This window comes from Perognathus longimembris, chromosome 3 (assembly GCF_023159225.1).
Source record: "Perognathus longimembris pacificus isolate PPM17 chromosome 3, ASM2315922v1, whole genome shotgun sequence".
Taxonomy (NCBI): Eukaryota; Metazoa; Chordata; class Mammalia; order Rodentia; family Heteromyidae; genus Perognathus; species Perognathus longimembris.
Window position 1 is genome coordinate 94,441,169 of NC_063163.1, and position 15,727 is coordinate 94,456,895.

Genomic DNA, 15,727 nt, shown 5'->3' on the forward strand with positions numbered 1-15,727 from the left:
AATGGTGGCTTGTTTAGATAGCTTCTGACAGAATTTGGCATTTTATTACAAATCTGAGTGTAAGTGAAATAAAATCCATGATCACTTTTCTGCTAGTGAAGAGACAAAAGATGTGGAAATGCTATAGCCCAGTGCTCTTGCCAATTGGGAACAAGGGAGTCTCCAGCAACCTGTCCCCTGCATACCTAGGACTAAAGAAGCTGAGTTCATTTCCACATCGCAGGGCCGCGTGCTTGAGACAGTATTATGCTGCCTGACCCACAAAACTTCTTACTTCTGCACAGATGAAAGCCAGAGCTGTCTTACACATCTGTGAGCCAGGGAAGACCTCAAGTTCTAGAACTAAAGATATAACAGAGAGCAAAGTTTCTGGAAGTTGTCTTCTCCACAGGATCTAGTCTCCCCAGAAGCCGAGAAGGGAAGCCGCCAGTGGTAGAAGCAGAGTTGGTGATACAGGGTTGGGCGAATGCTTGTCAGCTTCCGCAGGGTGTCAGAGTGCATTGTATTTGCTACTGTTTCAGGGATAGTCCCACTTGCTTTGAAAAGACATTAACATTCAACTCCTTACAAAGTTCATCTGACGATAAATTCTAAGGTCAATTTTTATTTCTACAAAAAAAAGGCAATCAAAACAATATAAAACACATTGAAAGGGTATTGAGTGAGCTTCAAGTGGAGCTTGACTCTGCAAAGGCTGTGAGTCCAAAGGGAGAGGGAAGGCCATCTTGTTCCCGGGCTGGGCTGGCAGCTGCTCCGAAGGAAGAGGCCAAGAGGAACCCGAGCGACCCCAGACTAGTGCTGGCTACAAAGTCAAGTCCCACCAATTCCAATTCTGCAAAGGGTCAAATCTGCCAAGGGAGGGCTGTGGTAGGACTGCCGCACTGAGTTGGAGAGCTCCGTGGCACATTCAGATGATAGAGGAGCTCGGTGGTAGAGGAGCTTGGAACTTCAAAAGGATATTCTGGCTTTTGCGTTATGATGACCAGTGGATCTTCTAACATGGCTGCATGAAGGGATGCTGATCTTTGAGAGCTTTTCTGGTGAGAAATTCATCACACAAGTGCATAGCATCCTCAACTGGCAGGCCCTCCCTCCGGGGTCACCACAGACCTGGCCACATACAAACAGTGGAGCTTTTGCCCATTCAATCCACATTATTGTGGAAACAACCAGGAATTTAGATAGGAGCTGGGCTTCTCTTTGGGAGGCCTTTCTATTTTTATTAATTATTATTTTTAAAAGAGAAGAGGTATGTGCATGGAGTGTGGATGTTTGCTTGTTTTGTAAATATGTTTTTAAAAAGGAGGTTATAAACTGGTATCAGGAAAAGTCTGAACCAGCTCCCACAGGGCAGTGTGACAGAAGAAAAGCCACCACTGCCACTTTGTAGAGGGAGGAGATAAGACTTGGGCCTGGGAAAGTGAATTACTTGAAAAATAAACTAAATGCAAGAAAGTGGGAGTTGCTAGGGCAGGAGAGGAAAAGGAACCACAACCTTTTGGGTTTTTTTTTTTTTTCCAACTTTCTGGACTAACTTGAAGATTTGGGGTAAATTTGGACAAGAAAAGAAACACCATTCTTTTGAAGTAGATTGAAGCAGTGATTTTTAAAACAAAGAAAGCAGAACTAGAACATATGAAATTTTTAATCCTTTCTTTACAGGTTACCTAGACCACTTTTGATTAAGAAAACTGTAGAAAGTTAGTAACTGCCACAAGCGAACGCCAGGCGGTGGCACATGTCAATTTTCCACAGAGTCCTGCTTTGCGGGGTGTCTGAATGCACTGCTCGGGGTCTCTGTTCACACTTGCTGGAATCGATCTCGGCAGATTTTAGTCCACAGGTCGCTTTTCCCCATATTTCTTTGTAAACTCTTCAGCATTCTTACAGAATTTTTTACGGTCCTTAGAGTATTCTTCAGCTAGGTCAGCCCGGAGGGGGTGCTCGGGCTGGGGGTCGTTCACCAGTGCTATGAGGGACTGGATTACTGCCAAGAGAAGGACAAGGCATCGGGGGTTAGAACAGACTCAGAGAGCACAAGAGGCTGTTGATCTCAGGAAACAAACTCTTGACTTCTACAAGAACTAACAAAGTGATTTTAGAAAAAATAGCCTCTCCTTATTTAAAAATTTGATCACCAGAATCCGACCTATCATTCCTCTGTAATCAGAAGAAAAAGTGACTGATAACAAACAGCCAGCATTAGAAGCCTTCCTGCCTTGACACCTTGGGATTCTCTGGCCCTGGTCACTCCTATTCGCCTTCTGCACGTTGGAGACAGTGAGTGAACGTGCCACCCACACAGTCATTTCTCACATCCAGACTGGGTAATGCATGTGCTCAGGTAAGTACTGTACACAGCTCAAGATCGTTTCAATCACAGTGACTGAACAGGAGAAGGAAGGAGGGTATAACAGGGCTGCACTTGTCCATGTGCAATGAGCTCATCCTAGAGAAACCACGAATCTTCTGAATGTGTGAGTAAAATGAGTTGGTATACTTCATCCAACTATGGAGAGATTGACAACTATCAGTGACATGAGACTGTCAATGTCACAGGTACTGACAATTCCGTGTTACTTCCCACTAACAAGTTTCCAGGTCAAAGGTGCCTCTCCTCTCTGGATGTTGATGCTGCAGATTCCTCTCCTGACCCATGCTTTGCATCTATCATTACAAAAAAAAATGGAGTAAAACACAAATACTAGTTTAGTTATGCAGAAGCATAACCAGTAACAACAGATGCTGAGTGAAGCATGGTAAACAGGTCAGTTATCCCCACTGTTGCCTATTAATGTCACTACGTGAGTAGTAGAAGTCATCAGAGAGCTCATGTGATCATGATGGGCCCAGGTGGACACGGCAAACGTGTAGGGCTAGCAGGGTCCAGGATGAGTAGGAAAGATGGGTAGCTGGCACAAAGGGTGAGCTCTGAAGAGTAGAAAGATGCCAGAACTCAGAAGGTCTTATGAAGGCCAGAACTGATTGTCTAATTCAGTCTCAATACCCTTCAGAGTAGATACCTCCTCATACTCACAACATGCAGTACCCTTTCAAGGAAGTATGTTTGTCTCTTTGTTTCAAGATCCTCCTTTCTACATTTTATCCTCACTTTGACTAAACAGATATGATGAACACATTTTGTTTCTACTTTTTCACTGTGATGCATGGTTAGCCTAATATTTGCATACAGTCAACTTTTGTTGTTGTTGTTTATGTTGTACCGGGGCTTGAACTCAGGGCCCTGAGATCTTTTGCTCAAAGCTAGTGCTCTACTACTTTGAGCCACAGCGCCACTTGGGGTTTTCTGGTGGTTATTTGGAGCTAAGAGTCTCACAATTTTTCCTGCCCCAGCTAGCTCTGAACTGTGATTCTCATATCACAGCCAGCTGAGTAGTTAGGATTAAAAGGCATGAGCTACCAGCACCCAGCTCACTCCAGCTTTTTGCTGGCTAACTGGAGATGAGAATCTCATGGACTTTCATGTTTGGGCTGGACTCTTGAACTGTGATCCACAGATCTCAGCTTCCTGAGTAGCTAGAAATATAGATATGAGCCACCAGCTCTTGGCCAAAGTAACCATTCATTGCATTTCCAAAAATCACATCATGGGGGCTGGGGATATAGCCTAGTGGCAAGAGTGCCTGCCTCGGATACACGAGGCCCTAGGTTCGGTTCCCCAGCACCACATATACAGAAAACGGCCAGAAGCGGCGCTGTGGCTCAAGTGGCGGAGTGCTAGCCTTGAGCAAAAGGAAGCCAGGGACAGTGCTCAGGCCCTGAGTCCAAGGCCCAGGACTGGCAAAAAAAAAAAAAAAAAAAAAAAAATCACATCATGGAGGTGTGCAGTGTGCTAAAGGCACACTAGGGATAGAGTTCAGGGCTATATCCCTAGCCTTTAAATACATTTTTCAGAGGCAGGGAAATGTCAGTGACTGATATAAAAAATCTTGTTTATTTGCCATACACAGAAGCCATGCATTACTAAACATTAAAATAGGATAAGGAGTATATCTCAATGCTAGAGTGCTTGCACAGTAGGTATGAGGCCCAGCATCATAGAAAATAAAAAGCATATCCAGGTCTCCCTCACTTCCTGCCTGAGCAGGTCCATAATCACACTGGGAAACACATCTCTCCCCAAACCATCTCCACTCCATGCTTCTTTAAAACCCTACCCTTGGCTTATTAGCCATGTGTATTTCTGTGCATGTCAAGCTTTTCTAACACTAACAAATGTCAGATTGCTCCCTTTCCTTAGTTGTTCTTGACTTTAAGCATGGAAACCTGAACCACATACACCGAGAAGCAACAATGTATGGTGGCTTCCCTATATTTTCTCATGATTAGAAGAGGTTGGAGCTAGGAATATGACCTAGTGGCAAGAGTGCTTGCCTCGTATACATGAAGCCCTAGGTTCAATTCCCCAGCACTACATATATAGAAAATGGCCAGAGGTGGCACTGTGGCTCAAGTGGCAGAGTGCTAGCCTTGAACAAAAAAGAAGCCAGGGACAGTGTGCAGGCCCTGAGTCCAAGGCCCAGGACTGGCAAAAAAAAAAAAAAAAAAAAAAAAGATGTTGTCTAAAATAGAAAAATTATTGCCTCATTAGTACTTCAGAAACCTCACTGGACTAAGAGCAAGCCAAATGCATTGTGAGGGATACTTAAAAGCTTTCAGGATTTCCTGCTCACCCTGCTACATAATGTTCAAGCTCTTTACTTCTGTGACTATCCTCGCACCTAATATATTAATATAACACCATTTAGTTATTCGCACCTGATTTTTAAAAAGATAATCCCCTTCCAAGTTGATTGCCTATTTCATTTTTTTCCCTAGGAACTCATTTTACTTCCATTCTAATTTTTACCCCCCCCCCCCCAGTCAAGGGGCTTGAACTTAGGGCCTGGACACTGTCCCTGAGCATGTTTTGCTCAAGGCTAGCACTCTACCACTTGAACCACAAAGCCATTTCCAGCCTTTTCTGTTTATGTGGTACTGAGGAATTGAACCCAGGGCTTCATGCAAGGTAGGCAAGCACTCTACCACTACAGTCTCAGCCTAATTTTTTTTTTTTTTTTTGCCAGTTCTGGGGCTTGGACTCGGGGCCTGAGCACTGTCCCTGGCTTCTTTTTGCTCAAGGCTAGCACTCTGCCACTTGAGCCACAGCGCCACTCCTGGCCATTTTCTGTATATGTGGTGCTGACTAGGCAAGCACTCTTGCCACTAGGCCATATCCCCAGCCCTCAGCCTAAATTTTTTAAAAAAATTTAGATGTGAAGGCTAGAGGTATGCTTACCTAGCATGCATGAAGCCGTGGGTTCAATTCCTCAGTACCACATAAACAGAAAAAAACTGAAGTGCTAGCCTTGAGCTAAAGAAGCTCAAGGATAGTGCCCAGGCCCTGAATTCAAGCCATAGGCCTGGCAAAAAAAGAAAGAAAGAAAGAAATGTAATGTAATTTTATGATATAAATCCATTCTTTGTTTCTTTTTTGGTTATATTTCTGGTTCCTCAGCTAAACTTTAATGACAGCAGAGCAGAACTTAGTTTTGCCAGAGCGAACCCTGACAGCTAGCTCTACAACTATCTTTCAGGCTAACCACTACCATTATCTTATCCTCATCTTTTTTTCACATACAGGAAAGTGTATTTATCGTATTCTACAATAGTCTGGTCCCTATTTCTTCATTTCTAAGACTGTTTTGTTTTGTTGTCCAGATTGGTCTCAATCCTCCTACCTCAGTGTCTCAAGACTCAGAGGTGCACTCCACTCAGGTCTTAGGCCTAGTTTCTTGACCTTGTACCAAATGTTCCTCAGAAGCAATTTTTCCCCCTTCAAAATGTAGACACTTAAAAAACACATTAAGGTGGGCATGTCTGATGTATGTATTTATGCCTCTACACTTTCTATATACAGTACCAGCTAGTAGGGAAGTTGAAGTAAGGGGATCACCTAAGCTTAGGGGTTAAGGTCAGCCTGGAAAACACAGCAAGACTCACTTAAAAAACAAACAGACAAACAACAAAACAAAAAATCATGCTGGAGGGCTGGACATGTGGCTTAGTGCTTGCCTAGCATGCATGAAGTCCTGGTTCAATTCCTCAGTACCACATAACAGAAAAAAAAAAAAGCCAGAAGTGGCTCTGTGGTTCAAGTGGTAGAGTGTTAGCCTTGAGCACAGAGAAGTTTAGGGACAAAGTTCAGGCCCTGAGTTCAAGCACCAGGACTGATAAAAAAAAACAAAAAACCATGCTGGGCACTGGTGGCTCATGACTACAATCCTAGCTACTTAGGAGGCTGACATTCGGAGAATCATTGTTCAAAGCCAGCCTGGGCAGAGAAACCTGTGAGACTCTTATCTCTAATTAGCCACCAAAAAGCCACATGCTGAGCTATGGCTCAAGTGGTAGAATGCTAGCCTTAAACATAACAGTTCAATGACAGTGCGCCAGACCTCAAGCTCAAATCCCAGAACGAACACACACACACACACACACACACACACACACACAACCTCAAACTGAAACCAACAAAACATGCTAGGCATGGCTATATGCTCCTGTCATCACAGTTAGGATAGAAAGCCTAAAAGGCAGATTGAGGTCCAGGCAGCAGGAAGCAAAGTGAGATCCTATCTCAAAAACAACCACTGAAAAAATGAGGGTGGAGGAGTACTTCTATCTCCATGGTAGAGTACCTACCTGAGCCAAGCATGAGTCCTTAAGTTCAAGCCTCAGTAATGTCCACCCTACCACCAATTGCTCACCTCTTGACTATATTATTAGAAAATAAAGCTTGCAAGGTGGCTGAGAATGTGACTTAGTAGTAGAGTAATTGCCTAGCATGTATGAAGCCTTGGGTTTGATTCCTCAGTACCACATACATAGAAAAAACTCGAAGTGGCATTGTGGCTCAAGTGGTAGAGTGTTAGCCTTGAGCAAAAGAAGCTCAGGGACAGTGCCCAGGCCCTGAGTTCAAGCCCCAAGACTGCCCCCCCCACCAAAAAAAAAGCTTGCAAAAATTCCTCCTTTTTGTTCTTAGAGACAGTTCATTTATAATAGAGGACATAAACAATATTGCTTGTTTGCGGAGATCCAGGCTTCAATTCTCATACTACATCAGTGGTACCTTCCTCCACCTGCAAAGGCACACTAGAGCCGTCTATGGAATGTGCTAAGAAGTATAATTAGACTTACCCTGTTTAAGGGGCTGGGAATATAGCCTAGTGGCAAGAGTGCTTGCCTCACATACATGAAGTCCTGGGTTCAATTCCCAGCACCATGTATACAGAAAACGGCCAGAAGTGGCACTGTGGCTCAAGTGGCAGAGTGCTAGCCTTGAGCAAAAGGAAGCCAGGGACAGTGCTCAGGCCCAGTTCAAGGCCCATGACTGGCAAAAAAAAAAGAGTATCATAGACTTACCCTGTTTATTATACTACTTGAGTGCTTTCTAAATCTTACATACTTATTTGCTATAAGATAATAGTATATAGGGCTGGGGATATGGCCTAGTGGCAAGAGCGCTTGCCTTGTATACATGAAGCCCTGGGTTCAATTTCCCAGCACCACATATATAGAAAACGGCCAGAAGTGGCGCTGTGGCTCAAGTGGCAGAGTGCTAGCCTTGAGCAAAAAGAAGCCAGGGACAGTGCTCAGGCCTTGAGTCCAAGCCCCAGGAATGGCCAAAAAAAAAAAAAAGATAATAGTATATAGTGGATTTGAATATATACTGATGGATGTGATTTAATTTTTCTCTTCATATAATTTTATTGCTGTGCTGTCTGCAATAAGAAGATTCAATATTGAGTGGGCTTCAATATCAACTGTACTTTGTGTGTGTGTGGGTTGTGGGCCTGGGCGCTGTCCCTGAGCTCTTCAGCTCAAGGCTAGCACTCTGCCACTTGAGCCACAGTGCCACTTCTGGTTTTCTGGAGGTTAATTGGAGATAAGAGTCTTATGGACTTTCCTACATGAGCTGGCTTTGAACTGGCTTTGAACCACCATCCTAAGATCTCAGCATCCTGAGTAGCTAGGATTGCAGGCGTGACTCACTGGAGCCTGGCTACCAATTGTGTTTTATATAGAAAATCTCAAGTAATGGTTGGCTACAGGGTCAAGGAGTAATCAATGGGAATGCCAAAATTTATAAGGACAAAAGAAAACCCAGCAGATGTTAGGAAAAGTGCCAGGGGCTGATCAAAGGAAGAGGGTGGCATATGTATTTCAAAACTTTAGGAAATGAATGAGAAAAACCACAAGGCATTGTAGGATGATGATGGTTGAATAGAAGTCAGGAACTAGGGCTAGAAAAACAGGGATACTGAACATATTAAGGTCTGGCAAGTAGAAGCAGCAGCATGATTAGGACAGCAACTGTTTGGAACAAGTTGGCTCAAGTGAGCTTTGAGTAGGCAATAAGGGAGCTCGGCACCAGTGGTCACCTGCTTTGCTTCTATAACCACCTCTTATCCTGCATACCCCTCCTTCAGACTTGCCACACATCTTGTCCAAACAAGCAGCCTGGCCTGGAAGAACTTCCCCACAGACATGGCTAAGTAGAGAGACATTGCCCTTAGGTAAGGTCCCTAGGAGTTGGTTGACAAAACACTCATGAGCAAACACAGTTACAGACTTCCACTAGAACTAAGAATCTGTGCATAAGAACACCAGACTGGTGCACTAAGAACTGAATCAAGCCATCATAAACATCAAGTTCCATACTATCAAATGTCAAACCCACTGGAGATCACTCCATGACTGGGAATCTAGCAATTATACCTATCAACTACTCAGCTGTGAGAGAACTATGGCTTTTATAGAGGTCATTCCAAAAGGTGTGAGACTCCATTTTTTCTTGTGAAAGGATTTCAACTCTATCTTGCAGGGATTCCACCAAAAAATAATTGCCTCCATCACTGAAAAACTTCACTGCAGCCTGGCCAAGGCTATTTCTATCCATTCTGTAATCTAAACAGATCTCATGTTGATTCAGTTATTTGGGCTAAGACGTCAAAATAAAGAGCCTGAAATTAAACTAGGGTCCATAATAAAGTTTTGTTACTTCCACAGGACAATTACTTTTACCTAAAAATAAGCGTGACTGTGTCACCCAGACACATAGACACACAACCATACTCAGTTCCAGAGAGTTCTAAGCCTATTATAGCCAACTATGTATTTTCATCCAGAAATGCTGCCTTCAAGTCTAACCTTGCTCCCTCCCTCAAAACACACACTCAGAACCACAGGATCTGTTAGCCTGAAATGCCTTCATCAACCTGTTTGGTCAGTCGTGGGACTTGTATTCAGGGCCTGGGTGCTATCCCTGTATGCTCAAGACTGGCATTGTACTACTTTGAGCCACAGCTTCACTTCTCGTTTTCTGATGGTTAATTGGAGATAAAGTCTCACAGACTTTCCTGCCTGGGCTGATTTCTAACCTTGACCTCAGCCTCCTGAGTAGCTAGTATTATAGGCATGAGCCACCACGCTTGGTTCCCTCTCTGCTTTATGAAGTCCAAGTTCAAGTTTAGATGCTCAATGTTGCATAAGCCAACCTTTTTTTTTTTTTTTTTTTGGCCAGTCATGGGGCTTGAACTCAGGGCCTGGGCTCTGTTCTTGAGTCTGTCTGTGCTCAAAGCCTAGTGCTCTACCTCTTGAGCCACAGCAACACTTCTGGCTCTTTCTGTTTTTATATGGTACTGAGGAATCGAACCCAGGGCTTCATGTATGCTATGCAAGCACTCCATCACTAAGCCACACCCCTAGCCCATGAGCCAAGATTAAATACCACTCTCTCTTCTTGTCTATGTCCTAGTGGGCCAATGGAGCAGCCAGAGAAGGGCCAATTCAATATCTTCCTAGGCCAACACTTCAACCAAGATAATATAGCCCCCTAAAATAGGTGGGATCTCTGCTGTACTTCTACATGCACTTGCGTTGGTAAGGTAGCATTTCTGGACTATGGCTGGTATGGCAATAGAAGGGATTCTCAAGCCTCATCTCCACAGTAGCATCCTCCAAAAAGCCTCATCCAAGGCAGACAGGAGGGTGTATCTTACCTTGGTCAGTCTTGGTTGCTGGCTTCCAGTTCTCAGCACTAATGACGGGCAGGCAGACCTGCCCTTTTTCATCAATGTTGGGGTGATAGATCTTTGTTTTAAATGTGATCTTCGGTGGTTTGAATGGGTACTCTGCTGGAAAGTTGATTTCAATTCTGAAGGCCCCCTTATCATATGGAGGGTTATCCTGGAATGAAAGAAAGGAAAGTAAAATGAACACACCATAGTAATTCACATAGCTGTGGTAAAGACAGAACTGTTCTTATTGTTCATTTGAAAGATTATTTCTAAAGTTGTACCAGTTAAAGTTCTGCTTCCAAAAAACCCAATAATTAAGTAATATTTCTAAAACAAGGTGTCCAGTAAGCTCTGCAAAGGACTATTCCACCCCTAGTCCTGGGGCTTGAACTCTAGGCCTGGGTGCTATCTCTGAACTACTTCTTTTGCTCAAGGCTTGATCCACAGTGCACCACTTCCAGGTTTTTTGACTAGTTTATTGGAGGTAGAGTCTCACAGACTTTCCTGCCTGGTCTGGCTTTAAACTAGGATCCTCAGATCTCAGCCTCCTAAATAGCTAAGATTGTAGGCGTGAGTCACCAGCACTTGACAACTTAAAAAAAAAAAAACAACTTTATGCAGATGCTATGATCTCATAGGTTACATCCTCTGAATATTTGTTAAGAGAGGCACTAGTGGCCCATATCTGCAATACCAGTTACTTGGGAAGCTGAGAATGGAAAAATTGTGGTTTGAGGACAGACCAGTCAGAAAAGTTGACCTACCTTGAAAATAACAACAGCTAGTACCAGTGACTCACACCTATAATCCTATCTAATTTGGGGAGCTAAGATCTGAAAATTGTGGCTTGAAGTGAGCTAACACAGACAAATCAAGACTTTTTTTTTTTTTTTAAACTAGTCCTCCTGCAGCGTGAACTCAAGGACTGGGCACTGTCCCTGAGCTTCTTTTGCTCAAGGCTAGCACTCTACCACTAAGTCACATTCCTAGCCCCTAATCCAAGATTCTTATTTCCAATTAATGAACGAAAGCCCAGCCAGGCATTGGTGGCTCACACCTGTAATCCTAGCTTCTCAGGAGGCTGAGAGTTGAGGATTGTGGTTTAAAGCCAGCTAGGGTGGAAATGTCCCCTTGAGACTCTTATCTCCAATAAACCACTCAAAAACTGGAAGTGGACTCAACTGGATCTGTGACTCAAGTGGTAGAGCACTCACTAGTCTTACGAGAAAGAGTCCAGGCTCCAAGTTCAAGCCCCACAACTGATCCCCCTCCCCTCAAAAAACCCCTACCTAACTGGATTTTAAAACTTAATCACTGTTGGGGGCTGGGGATATGGCCTAGTGGCAAGAGTGCCTGCCTCGGATACACGAGGCCCTAGGTTCGATTCCCCAGCACCACATATACAGAAAACGGCCAGAAGTGGCGCTGTGGCTCAAGCGGCAGAGTGCTAGCCTTGAGCGGGAAGAAGCCAGGGACAGTGCTCAGGCCCTGAGTCCAAGGCCCAGGACTGGGGAAAACAACAACAACAACAACAACTTAATCACTGGGCTGGGAATGTGGCTTAGTGGTAGAGTGTTTGTCTAGTATGCATGAAGCCCGGGGTTGGATTCCTCAGTACCAAAAGGCCAGAAGTGCCACTGTAGCCCCGAGTTCAAGCCCCAGGACTAGCAAAAACAAAAAAACTTAATCACACCAGGCTTGCCTATAATCCTATTTGCTTAGGAGGCTGAGATATAAAGATTTTGGTTTGAAGCCAGCCTGGGCAGGAAAGTCTGCAAAACTCTTCAGTTAGCAAAAAGGTGGCTGCAGTGGTAAAGCACTAGCAGTGAGTGAAAAAGCTGAGCAAGAGCTCAAGGCCGAGTTCAAGCCCTAGAACTGGCACAAAACAAACAAACAAAAAAACAACAAAAATAGGGGCTGGGGATATGTCCTAGTGGCTAGAGTGCTTGCCTCCTATACATGAAGCCCTGGTGTTCAATTCCCCAGCACCACATATATAGAAAACGGCTAGAAGTGGCGCTGTGGCTCAAATGGCAGAGTGCTAGCCTTGAGCAAAAAGAAGCCAGGGAATAGTGCTCAGGCCCTGAGTTCAAGCCCCAGGACTGGCCAAAAAAAAAACCCAAAAACAAAACAAAACAAAACAAAAAATCCCCCTCACTCAAATCAGAAATGTGGAATTAGAATGTTGGGGCCACTGAAGTGAGGCTATGATGAAATCAGTGTCCTTATGAAACATTGCTATATTCTCCTACTATGGGAGGACACAGCATGGGAGGTCTTACCATGTTGCTTAAACCCAAAGTGGCCTTAAACTGCTAGGCTCACTTGATCTTCCATTTAGCTTCTCAAATAGCTGAGACTACACAGATATACATATCATACCTTGTCTTTTTTTTTTTTTTTTTTTTGGCCAGTCCTGGGCCTTGAACTCAGGGCCTGAGCACTGTCCCTGGCTTCCTTTTGCTCAAGGCTAGCACTCTGCCACTTGAGTCACAGCGCCACTTCTGGCCATTTTCTGTATATGTGGTGCTGGGGAATTGAACCCAGGGCCTCATGTATACGAGGCAAGCTCTCTTGCCACTAGGCCATATCCCCAGCCCTCATACCTTGTCTTATATCTTCATTTGTAAATTAGCTATTTAGTATCTTTCCCCCATATGTGTTTTTCCTCTGTGTGTGCCTGCTGGGGCTTGACTCAGGACCTCAAGCTCTTGCTTGACCTGTTTGCTCCTAGTTGGTCCTCACCATTTGTGCCATAGCTCCAGTTGAAGAAAAGAATCTCAGACTTTTCTGCCTTGGCTGGCTTCAGATTTCAGTCTCCTGAGCAGCTAGGATTATAGACAGGAACCACTGATGCTTAATAAACTTGTTCTTGTTCTCTCTCTCTCTCTCTTCCCCCCTCCTCTCCCTCCCTCCTTTCTTCCTTCCTTTTTTGGTGCCCATCCTGGGGCTTGAATGCAGAGTCTGGGCACTGCCTCTGAGCCCTTTTTTTTTTTTTTGGGGGGGGGGCAGTTGTGGGGCTTAAACTCAGGGCCTTGGCTCTGTCCCTGATCCTCTCTGTGCTCAAGGCTAGCACTCTACAACTTGAGCCACAGCGCCACTTTCAGCCTTTTCTGCTTATGTGGTACTGAAGAACTGAACCCACGGCTTCATGCATGCCAGGCAAGCACTCTACCACTAAGCCACATTCCCAGCCGATGCCCAATCTTCATACGCTGTCCACACTAAGCCAAGTTCCCAGCCCTGATGCAAATTTTCATTCACTGTCCACTCTAAAGTAAAAGGAGGGGCTTATAGTAGGTCTGTGTAGATAAGGAAGTTTTTTGTTTTTGTTTTTTAATGAAGATCATGTCCTCTAGGTCCAGCTTTGGTACAAAGCTCCATATTAGGAGCAGAGAATGGCTGGAGGGCCTCTTAAGCTCACAAAACCACTTAGTACATGACCGTATAGATATGGCTTCTCATCGGCTGCCCCCTGGTCTCTTGTCTGTCCTGATAATTTCATATGGCCCATAAATGATGTTATATCCAAATGCTCTCAACAGAAAAAAGGTTCCCCATCCTGCCCGTTCCGAAATACTGCAGTTGTACCTCTATGCTCCCAGTGCATTCTGGTCTTCTCAATAGAACCATATTCCTATTACAGAATCTTCTAATTTCTTAGTATACAGTCTTTATCACATGTTTGTGTGTGCAGTTCCTGGGGCTTGAACTGTTCCTTAGTTTTTTTTGCCTGAGACTAGCACTCTACCACTGAGACACAGCTCAACTTCCAGCTTTCTGGTGGTTAATTGGAGATAAGAGTTTCATAGTCTTTCCTGTCCAGGCTGGCTTCAAAGAGACCTTTTGCCTTTCTCTTTCTCCCACCCTACCTCTTGAGATGTGAAGAAGTCCTCGTGTGTGTGTGTGTGTGTGTGTGTGTGTGTGTGTGTGTGTGTGTGTGTACTACTTGAGCCACAGGTCCACCTCCAGATTTTTTTGGTTGTTAGTTGGAGGTTAAGAGTCTCACAGGCTTTCTTTCCTGCCTGGGCTAGCTTCAAGCCACAATTCTCAGATAGCAGTCTTCTGAATAGCTAGGATTATAAATGTAGGCCACAGGAATTTGGCATACTGCTTTTTTGTTAAGTGTATGCTGGCACTGGAGCCTGAAATCAGGGCCACAAGCTCTCACTTTCTTTGGGGGGGAGGGGGTGGTCATGGGGCTTGAACACTTGGCTTCAGCTCTTCAGCTCAAGGCTAGCACTCTATCACTTGAGCCACAATGTCACTTCCAGTTTTCTGGTGGTTAACTAGAGATGAGTCTCATAGACTTTCCTACCCAGGCTAGCTTTGAACTGTGATCCTCAGATCTCAGCCTCCTGAATAATTAGGATTATAGGCATGAAAAACAGTGCTGGCACACTTGGCTTTTTTTTTTTTTTTTGGCTCAGCTGACACTCTACCATTTGAGCCACACCTTCAATTCTAGCTTTATTCTGGTTAACTGAAGATAAAGAATTTCTTGGGAGCTAGGTGCCAGGGGCTCAGGCCTGTAGTCCTAGTTACTCAGGAGCTGAGATCTGAGGATCACAGTTCAAAGACAGCCTGTGCAAGAAAGTCATTTAGAATCTTATCTCCAATTAACCACCAGAAAACTGGAAATGGCACTGTGGCGCAAAGTAGTGGAACACTAACCTTAAGAGAAAAAACTCAGGAACAGCACCTAAGCCCTGAGTTCAAGCCCTACAATTGAAAAAAAAATTTTTTTCTTGGATTTTTTTGCTTGGGTTGCCTGGGCTGGCTTTGAACTTTGATCCTCAGATCTCACCCTACTGAGTAGCTACAATTACAGGCTTTGGTCAGCAGCCCTAGTTTTTACCACCTTTCTGGTACTGGGCGGGGAGGGAGGGGGGCGGGGGGGGGGGAATGTCTTCCTGAGTCACACCAAACACACATCTAACCAAGTTCTGCCAAAAGCCCAGGAGTAATCTTAGCAAGTCACACACTTCGGCCTGCTTCCTCACACCCTGGCCTAATTGGGCACTCTCCAGTTAACACAGTTCCTCTGCTGAGGAAATCTCCTTTCCTAGCAAGGGAAAAGAAACACTGAGAAGGGACCTTAAAGAACAGAAAATCAGGCTATGTTGAGGAAAGGGACAGCAAGAGCAAGTCAAGAGGCTTCAAGCAGGCACTGTGTTGTGTACTCAGGGCTACTGAGACCACCCATCAAGACCTGAACTGGACCCTGGAGAAAGTATAAACCTTTGCTAGGTCAATCTCCACAGAAAGGTAGAACAACCTGGGTCCAGCAGTGGGTTTTGACAGTACTTAGAAATAGTTCAAGTATGTCTGTGTAGGGCACTACTTAAGAAAAATGGAGTAGACAGTATTTTTATCCCAATAACTTCTAAAACATCCCAAAACTTAGTTCTGTTTATATACCCAAAACTGCTCTACTCAGATAAGTGAAAGTCTGTTACCAAGGAGTTAATGAGAAATCCGTGTTTTTGATAGTTTTCCTGAGTGTTGACTGGTAAGATCTAAATGCATTCACTCAACATGTAGGACTGACCATCTCCTCTGCTACCATTTGTTTGCCAGGCTCTCTGTACTAAGACCTGAGTGAACAAGGCCAAGGCCCTAGTTAGCAGGTGAAAGCTCAGCCT

General features: G+C 44.4%; 1 protein-coding gene across 1 annotated transcript in view; it reads right to left on the bottom strand.

Annotated features, from left to right (window-relative positions):
• Positions 1-568: 568 nt before the first annotated feature.
• The window catches only part of Ube2l3 (ubiquitin conjugating enzyme E2 L3), a 57,469-nt gene continuing 42,310 nt past the window's right edge, over positions 569-15,727 (bottom strand). Inside the window, exons 3-4 of the mRNA XM_048343399.1 lie at positions 10,065-10,251; positions 569-1,987 (exon numbers count right to left, since the gene is read on the bottom strand). Of these exons, the coding sequence (XP_048199356.1) occupies positions 1,833-1,987; positions 10,065-10,251 (342 nt within the window). The 3' untranslated portion in view covers positions 569-1,832. The remainder of the gene's footprint in view (positions 1,988-10,064; positions 10,252-15,727) is intronic.